The 10,359-nt window shown below is 32.9% G+C and overlaps 1 protein-coding gene across 1 annotated transcript; it reads left to right on the top strand.

Annotated features, from left to right (window-relative positions):
• The first annotated feature begins 495 nt into the window (after positions 1 to 495).
• Positions 496 to 9,561, top strand: LOC127130780 (E3 ubiquitin-protein ligase RGLG1). The gene is made up of 8 exons (XM_051059745.1): positions 496 to 732; positions 7,733 to 7,817; positions 7,924 to 8,178; positions 8,261 to 8,358; positions 8,791 to 8,873; positions 8,917 to 9,052; positions 9,128 to 9,255; positions 9,353 to 9,561. Exons 1-8 carry the CDS (start codon positions 496 to 498, stop codon positions 9,468 to 9,470), a joined length of 1,140 nt encoding a protein of 379 aa, XP_050915702.1. The 3' UTR covers positions 9,471 to 9,561.
• The last annotated feature ends 798 nt before the right edge of the window (positions 9,562 to 10,359 follow it).

Genomic DNA, 10,359 nt, shown 5'->3' with positions numbered 1-10,359 from the left:
ATCTCATTTGTGATAAGAATCACTCTGGCGATGTAATTTGGTACCTTCTCATTATTCTTCATGGTGAGATTTTCGTACTACTTACACAGAGACTGAAGCTTCACCTTTTTCACTGATGCATCATCTCCATAGCAATGTACTAGTATGTCTCACACAACCTTCGTCGTCGCCGAATCAACAATCTTCTCAAACACATTTACATCCACACATTGAAGATGAGGAAAGGGATTTACTCTTGTTGTGCTCATTACCCATATTCATTGATAATTTTAAGGATGTCATTCTTTATGATAAATAAGGTACTATTATTTTGGATGAATTTCAGAAGACTGTGAGATATAAGAATTTTCAAAGGTGAAAGATTTGAAGATTGATGATAATGGTGAAGGATTTAGTGTCCCAATATAAGGAAGTGAGTATAAAGGGATGTTCAAATAAAAAAGGTTTGACAAGTCAAAGGTAAAATGCTTTAATTTTCAGAAAACCAGTCACTTCATGGGGGATTGTCCTGGGAGGAAGAAGAATGGTGATTCTATTCATGTTGCAATTGCCTTAGATAAGGATGGCTATGATAGTGCTAATGTATTAGTGGTATCGAGTTTGGATACTGGAGAGGGTTGGGTCATGGACTCAGGTTTCTTTTATCATATGTGTTCAAGAAAAGAATACTTTAAGACTTTGAAGATGGAGTCATGTGAGGTAGTACTCCTTGGTGACAATAATGCTTGCAAGGTTCATGGTATTGGTATTGGTCAAACTTAAAAAAAATTATGATCATGAGTTTCTTCTTCACAACGTGAGGTATGATCAAGAGCCTCATTCTTATTTTGAACAAATCTTAATTCCTCTTTCAAAAGATCACATTGCTTTGTTAATACTTTCGTGTGTATGGCCTTTTCCTGACACCTACTCGTAAGATCTTGAATAAAAGGAACTAAATTAGAACGAGATGGTTTAGAAAATATCTCATCCTCTTCAGATTCTACTTCAAAAGATGTAAGAGTCATCAAAGCTAGATTGACTTGTTATTCATCTTTCTTAGAGTCTTCTTCATTATCAAGTTTATCCCATGTTGGCATGAGACTCTTCTTGAACCTATTTCTGAAGTTGTCCTTCTTAAAGCTTCCATTCTTTGACTTGTCCTTTTGCAGCTCTGGACAGTCAACAATGAAGTGACCAGACTTCTTGCAGTTGAAGCAGCCCTTCTGATCATCGTTCTTATCTCTTGAACTTGATCCTCTGAAGCAACTACTTATACTGGAGAATCTTTTGTTCTTTTTGGCCAAGTATTGAAATCTTTTAATGATAAAGGTTATTTCCTCATCATTTGAGTCTTCTTAAGAACCTTCTGATTGAGAAGCTTCTTTAGAGTTCCAGATTTTATGAGCCTTTACAGGTTTTGCAGAAGATTTCAAAGCCAAGGACTTTGACTTCTTAGAGGTTCATCTCCATTGAGATTCATCTCCATTGAACTTCATCTCATGACTTTGGATATTTCTGATAAGACTTTCAAGACTTAGTATGTTTAAGTCTTTAGTGTCCTGGATAGATGTTACCTTGGATATGTAATTGACAGGAAGACTCCTAAGGATCTTCTTGATATGATTAGAGGTAGTGTATCTCTTTTTCAGAACCTGAAGTCCAGACACAAGAATTTGAAACCTAGAAAACACATGTTCAATGTCTTCATCCGCCTTCATTCTAAACAACTCATATTGTTGAACTAAAAGGTTAACCTTAGCTTCATTAACTCGTTGATTCCCTTCATATGTAGCACATAAAGATTCAAAAATGGTCTTAGCAGTAGATTTATCAATTATTTTGATGTACTCTAAATAAGGTAGAGCATCAACCAAGATGCCTTTAACTCTGATGTTTTTTCTAGTCTTTTTTTTGAGCAGGTGTGAGAGATTTTTTGTCAAACACCATTCTAAATCCATTGACTTGATTAACAATGTCATCTTCCAAAATATCCCACAGTTCATCATCAAAGTTGGATAAGCTTTGTACTTGATTGGACACATCAAAGAACCTTTCTGGAAGAGGAATTATCTGTTGAAGCTCAGACAACTATGAAGAGATTTTTTCTTAAGTCTTGACGTGAAAAAAGATCAATGAGTCTGTCAGAGGTTCCTCGATTGAAGATATAACCTTCATATTCTGGAACCCATGTTCAAATCCTTTAGAGGATGACTTTATTCAGACTTGACTATTTAGAGGCTGATCTCTTCAGAATCTGCTTCTTGGCTTATGATGCTTTAGAGTTTGGATCTTCCATCAAAGCCAGAGTCTTCAGAAGTGATCTTCAGAGCTAGAGTCTGAACTTCGCATTCATAATCTTCAAGCTTCTCTTCATCTGTTCTTAGTCTTATAATCCTGCATACTTTAACATATGTTAGAATACTCAATTGTTCTTTAAATACTTTCTTATCATCAAAACCCAATGAATACAGTATCAATCTTGTTCCAAAAATCTCCCCATTTTTTATGATGACAAACATAAGTATTTAAGAACAATGGTTGTTAATTTAACTAACATGTTGACTTCAGGGTCTGAGGTTTGTAAGCCCCCTCTGAGTCAGATAGTCCGAAGGGTGAGGTTTGTAAGCTCCCCCTCAATCCTAATTATGTTAATTAAATTCCTTTTAAGGTACAATCTTCATATATTAAATACCCATCATCTTTCTCCCCCTTTTGTCATCAACAAAAAACAATATCAGGGAAAGAAAAGAGTTTGAAGAAAAACAATTTTATGGGAAATAATCAGGTATGAGTAAAAAGAATTAAAAATCAGGATATATTATGATATTATCCCCTTTTGTCATCAGTAAAAAAAATACATGCAAGAAAAATGTGATGTTAATAAATGACTTGAATGGTTGGAAACGATTATGCAAAACACGAGATATTCCAACTTGTTATGAGCCTATGAGACATAGTCAAACCTTTGAAAGGGAGTCTAAATACCAATAATGTATCTCTCTCTTGATTCCATTAGTGCACATTAAACCAGAGAGATTTCTCTTTTTCCATTTGCCCTATAAAAGTCGGTTTAGAACATGTAAAATACATTCATTCTTTCATTAAACTTTTCTCTTGATCAGAATAAGCAAATCAAGTGAAAATATCAAGAGCTATTCCTCAGAAGAAGTTAAGAAGGCTTTGAAGGTTCAGAAATATGACTGAATCAACTCTTCCAAAGGTGTTGGAACTTCTGCTGAAGCAATTAGGGTTGAAAAAACAACAGAGACAAAGATGAAGAAACCCCAGAAGAGAGAGTCATCTGATGATGAGTGGGATGAGGACTACATGATCTTCATTATATTAGGAGGGTGGTCTTATCGCCAAGTATGAGTAGCCTCTTGTATTGCTCTTTTGATTTTGAAAGACTTGTAATTTTTTCTCATTTAATAAAAAACATATATTTTTCCATAGCTTTGTTTGAATCTCTTTTCAACCATCAAAGTCATGTGTGTGCAATGAATTTTAAAAAAAATGCACAAACTTATACTAACTGATGTCCAAGGAGATTTTCAAATCACAATTTTATTTTACCAGATATAATATCCCAACATTGATATAACTCATAGATAGAGCAAATAAGAAAAAAATGAAAGCCTAACAAATCTAAGATGAAGTCAAAGAATTTTTTCGATTTGTGACACATAAGTGGACAACATACAGAAAAGATAGTTTCAACAGAAAAACCACTTATATGCCATCAGAAAAATCTAACCAAATTCTGAGCATCGGAGGTTAGGATGCTTTAGAGGTTACTACACATCAGAAGTTGTTCAAAGCTTCTGATCATAGTGACTTCTAATCATCATCAAACTTTGATCCTTCATTCAGAAGAAACCACTAATCTTTCACAAAGTGCATGTTTAGATTCTTTTTAATGAAATCAAATCTTTCTATAGCAAGAGGCTTGGTAAATATATCATCCCATTGGTAAACATATCTTTCTATAGTCTCTAATAAAATAATATTTTATTTCTATGTGCTTGATTATAGAATATTGAACTGGATTTGGATTTTTTTTAAACAGATGGCAGCAGTATTACCACAAAAGATGGGAATACTGCTTCCACTAATCTGATAATCTTTTAACTGATATTTCATCCAGAGGATATGTGTGCAACATCTAGCATATGAGATGTATTTTGCTTCTGTTGTGGACAAATAAATAGTTGTTTGTCTTTTACTAGCCCAAGATATTAGGTTTTCACCTATGAATTGACAGTTTCTACTAGTAGATTTCCTTTCAATTCTATCCTCAACATAGTCAGCATCACAAAATTCAACTAGCTTTAATCTAGGCATTTTTATAAATCAACCATAGATTAGTTGTTCCTCTTAGATACCTACAGATCCTCTCAATAACAGTTAAGTGAGTCTCCCTACGATCTTATAGGAATCTTTCACACATACTCATACTAAATAAAATGTATGTACTAGAAGTTGTTAAGTAGAGTAAGGAACCAATCATACCTCTATACAGCTTCTGACAGACTTTGGAGCTTCCTAACTCTTTGTTCAGATTGCTGGTTGGACGCATATGAGTGTTCATGACTTTGCAGTCATCAAGCTTGAACTTCTTTATAAACTCTTTTGTATATTTTGACTGATGAACATAAACTCCATATTTGCTTTGTTGATTTGAATTCCAAGAAAGAACTTCAATTCCCCCATAATGCTTATCTAAAATTCAGCCCGCATTGTCTTAGAAAATTCCTTGCAAAGAGTAGCATTAGTAAAACAAAAAATAATATCATCTACATACACCAGAACAATTAAGATATTATTTTTTAATGTTTTTCTGAAGATGTAGTAGTATCAACTTGCCCTTTTTGAAAATCATTTTATAAAAGGAAGTTACTCAATCTCTCATACTAGGATCTAGGAGCCTGTTTGAGTCCATAGAGTGACTTCTTTAGTTTGAAAATATGTATTGGATGGATTGAATCCTCAAATCCAAGTGGTTGTTTTACATATAATTCTTCATAAATAACACCATTTAAAAATGCACTCTTAACATCTATTTGATATAGGATAATGTCATGATTAATTGCATAGTATGGAAGTAACCTGATTTTCTCTAACCTTGCAACATGTGCAAAGGTTTCAGAGAAATCTATACATTTTTGTTGATGGTAGACTTTAGCTACCAGTATAATTTTGTTTCTTACCACTTCTCCTTATTCATTAAGCTTGTTTCTGAACACCAATTTTGTTCCAATGATGTTCTTCTAATAAGGTATGGGTACCGGATCCCACACATCATTCCTTTGAAACTGGTTCAATTCTTCTTGCATGGCTACAATCCATCCATTATCAAATAATGCTTCATCAACAAAAGTTAGTTCTATCATGGAGATAAGTCCCGACATTGAGTACTCATTTCCGAATGCATATCTTATTTTCTATTTTTATTTCCAATTAATAACTCTTATGCATGAGAAGACTTGTACATTAAGGTATTTCTGAATTGTGCAGCTTCTTAAGAGTCATAAAGAACTTCTTCAAAACTTGCTTCCTCTGGATGTGTTTCAGAAGTTGGGATTGATTATGTACCATCAGCTTCTGAACCTTTAGCTTCTGAACATTCAGCTTCCGAAGGATTTATGTCTTCTAATCCACCAGCTTCTAGAGAGACTTTTGATATATAAAATTCTGAAAAAATTTCAACTAGCTCTGACATTTTACTGTTAGACTCTTTGTCATAAAGTTTGATATGTATAGACTCTTCATCCATTTTGATTTCAGAGTTATATACCCTATATGTCTTTGAGCATTCAGAGTATCCTAAAAAGATACCCTTTTAAACTTTGACATCAAATTTCTTAAGATAGACTTTACTGTTTAAAATGTAACATGTACATTCAAACTGATGAAAATAAGAAAGATTAGATTTTCTTATTTTAAATACCTCATATTCAGTTTTGTTCAGAATGAGTTTGACATAGATATTGTTCTGAACATTCATGTTGTCTTTACAGCTTTTACCTACAAGTACTTAGGCAAGTTATTTTCATGAATCATGATTCTGTCCATTTCTTATAAGGATCTGTTATTTCTCTCTACAACTCCATTTTATCGTGGAGTTCTAGGAGAAGAGAACTCTCTTGAGTCTAACCCGACATTGGCTGAAACGGAACCCTCTTGAGCATGCAAATCTGAAGGGAATCATATTATCATATTATGAGGGGCTGCAATGTCATTATACTTCCCTTTTTTCACATAGCACTGTTTTCGCATACCACACTGTTAATTCAGAACAAATAGGCACAAAGACAAATGTTTAGTAGAAGCTCTCTTCTTCCATTTATAGAAGACATAAGGAAGTGTACAAATGGTTGGGGACTTGGTGATGCAAAGTGTCTGGCCTAGAAAGAAAGACCATAATGGAGGCACTAGTTTTCCAAAGCTGATGGGGTGGACGAAGAGTTACAAATGGACATAGTATTTGGCTCTTTAATCTAATAAAAACATCCAGGAAAATTTTGGGGTAATATCTTCACTGCAATTTTAGTAATATGGTTTGGCATGATTGAAAGGTGGACTAGGGCTGTTATCACTGATTGTTACAGAGAGTTAGTTTGCTTATCATCAAGAAGGATGTTGCTATCCTGTGTGTATGCCGGTCTGATTATGCATCAGCATCTGTATGGGTACAACATGCACAGAATTTTGAGCAAAGTCAGTTTACATGGACAAAACTTTTTGAGCAGCAGTATATCATCATAGTAGCAGAATTTTTTAGCAAAGTCATCATGTAATGCTTTTTTAATATATGAAGGAACTGTAACTTTGTTTTGGTAACAATGAGGAAATATGACAAGCAAAACAAAGTTTGGAACATATTTGTGATGTGCAGGTTGTTATTCTGTGGCTTGGAAGAAAACCGAAGATGTGTGGAGATGATACCAAAGCACTAATTGATTTATTGCAGTGGAGAACCAATTATGCTTCGGCTGTTGATGAAAAGTAAGGGGATTTATAGAGTATCGATATCCTCACCATTTATCAATACATTTGAATACAACAACATTCACAAAGTTAACTATAAAAATGCCAAGAAAAGGTGACAACATGTCTACAGTACTTCCAAAACCAATGTATCACACCAGTATACTATACTAGAAGCATATTATACACCATGAAAATGGCCCCAAGGATAAAAACAAGACTCTGCATGCGAATGAATGGTACACCAAGAAGAATCATTATCGCAACTGCCCAAACAAACACCATAAACCCGAAAAGCTTGAGCAAGGAGGCCCAGTTCGAAACACGTTGGGCCTTATTAAGTGATGATAGTTGAGTCGACATGTCGAAGAAAAACCCTAGACATAAAATGCTCAAGACAGCAACCAATGAAACATTTTGTGTGAATTCCTTACGTTTGAGATGAAGTTTAGGATACCATATTGGCATCTTTTGTCTAGTGGAGTTGTCTTGTAATAGTGAAGTCTTTTTTTCATCCTTGCCTAATAGTTGTTTAAAATAAATAACCAAGTAGGGTTCATTCTTTACATAACCATGTAAGAGATCATTCTGCAGTGTATAGAAAGTTAGAAGGAGGATATATATATATATATATATATATATATATATATATATATATATATATATATATATATATATATATATATATATATATATATATATATATATATATATATATATATATATATATATATTATATATATATATATATATTTGATTACAGGTGATTGAGGGTCTTGCAAGTGCAGGACTTGATTCTTCCAATCTTATTCTTGGAGTTGATTTCGCCATGCACAATGAGTGGACAAGTTAGGTCATGTTTATAAATTAAATTCTAGTTTTCTAAGCTAAGATTTTAATTTATGCATTGTGGTATTCTGAAATACTAAATGATGAACTTGATGTTGGTTTCAGCAAAAAATCCATTTAAGAGACGGAGTTTGCACCATATTGGGAATGGTTTAAATCCATATGAACAAGCAATATCAATTATTGGGAAAACCTTGGCTGCATTTGATGAGGATAACTTGATTCCATGTTTTGGATTTGGGGATTTATCAACACGTGACCAAGATGTCTTTAGTTTCAATCCGGACGAAAGTTATTGCAATGGATTTGAACAAGTTTTGAGTCGGTATAGGGAAATTGCCCCTAATATTCAATTTGCAGGTTATATATTGTTGTTCAAATCTGAATTCTACTTATCCATGTTATAGATAGTGGCCTAATCATTCTTATGTTTTAACATCAGGCCTTAGATCCTTTGCACCCATCATTGAAATGGCCATGACAATCGTGGAGAAAGGTGGAGGTGAATACCGTGTTCTAGTCGTAATTGCAAATAGCCAGGTATGGTATTCTTAGTCGACTTGTTTCACTCTCTAAATCTAATAGTGTGTTTAAATCTTCTACAACAACATCTAAGGTGTTGCATGTAAGTCTATGAATCTAACCTTCCCTGCGGTTGTAACACCATACTGCAACAGCAGAGAATTCAAAAACTAACCCACAATGAAAATGAGAAATGAGTTACAAGTTAGTTAGATCACTAATTAACTTGTTAGGAAAACTTTCCTCATATAGAAAGTTAGTTAGTGGCTTGTAATAAAAGTTTTCCATAAGTAGAAAGTGGCAGTTAGGAGTTAGTTACAAGTCCTAATCTAATGTACTCATTTCTAGATTGTAGAATATGCACTCTTATGTCCTTGATCATTCAATCTAATGAATCTAGTTTTGCTTTGTTCATATTGATGTGGAACTAATCTTATGAAATTGGTGCAGGTAACAAGAACTATTAACTCTCAACATGGGAGGCTTAGTCCACAAGAGCAAAAAACTGTGGATGCCATTGTTGAGGCTAGGTAATCAATCCTTCTCAGTAGTTAATTTGTAACTTTTCAAATATCTTGTTTTATTTATCTACATACTTTGTGATAGTAAATATCCTCTTTCAATCATATTGATTGGTGTTGGAGATGGACCTTGGGACATGATGGAGGAGTTTCAAGACAATATACCAACTAGAGCATTTGATAATTTTCAGGTAGATAATTAATACTTGTTAAAATGTTGTAGATAATTGGAATTCATCACCTAAATTATTTAAGAAATCTTTTAGTTTGTGAATTTCACGGAAATTATGGCAAACAACATTTCACTTTCACGAAAAGAGGCAGCATTTGCTCTAGCAGCATTCATGAAAATTCCTTCTCAGTATAAAGCTGCAATAGAGCTTCATCTACTAGGGTAAAATTTTGATTCATTACTTTCACTATTATTCTCTACTAAGTTCATTTCTGACAAAAACTTATTGATATTTGTGCTTATTATTCGTTTAAAACAGTAGTAGGAAGGCCAATGCTCCTAAGAGAGTTTCCCTACCAACACCCTCTTATGATTCAGTATCTATTGGCTCAAGTTCTACTTATGACAATCAGGTATATCTTAGAAAGTGCTTCTAAAGAAATTGACATGTTCTTGATTGGTTGCAAACATGAATCTTACAGAAAATTGCTTCAGTTATATGATTATATTTATTATGTTGTTTAGTTTTCTAGGCATATCTGGTTATCTTAGTGGTTAGGCTATAAGGAGGTTGAACTATCTATCGTTAGCTACAGTATAATACTACTAATATATAGTAACATTTCTTAATCCAAAATTTTTTGTATTGTTTTCCATTTACAGGCCTTTGGGGGTTATCTTCACATGCCTTAATTAAGTAATCAAATTATTTACCTAATAAAATGAGAAAGATTAACGATATCATGCAATTTTATTAGATTGGATTTGAGAGTTTGTAGTTAAATCTCATGTCAACTAAATATAGAGGGAAATATAAAAGAAATTAATTATCGTACGTTCATTTTCTTAAAGTTTTGAGTTATCACGCGATGTCAAAGTATAAGGCAACCTTTATCCATCCATCTCTCAAGAATGTAACGATACTTCAATAATTTTTTATTATTTATATTTCTTTGATGTGGGTTGTTCTGGATAGACTTTCCTACTAAGGGCACTTGATTGGTCTTTTAGTATAATTGAGACAAAATTGTTATGAAATAATCCAAATTGTAGCCCAAATCTAAATTAGGGTTAAGACTTGTTATATTAATTACTTAGCATACAAGTTATATATATATATATATATATATATATATATATATATATATATATATATATATATATATATATATATATATATATATATATATATATTTATTGTAATTCAGTTTTACAATCACATTCAATAATAACAATCCTTATTCTTCATTCTCTCTATTTCTCTCCTCACTAAAAGTGCCTCACGCACTAACAAATTGGTATATAGAGTTCTGGTTAATTTTTTGA

Source organism: Lathyrus oleraceus, chromosome 3, assembly GCF_024323335.1.
Source record: "Lathyrus oleraceus cultivar Zhongwan6 chromosome 3, CAAS_Psat_ZW6_1.0, whole genome shotgun sequence".
NCBI lineage: Eukaryota > Viridiplantae > Streptophyta > Magnoliopsida > Fabales > Fabaceae > Lathyrus > Lathyrus oleraceus.
The sequence above is the reverse complement of the archived record's forward strand: the minus strand, read 5'-3'. Positions and strand labels throughout refer to the sequence as shown.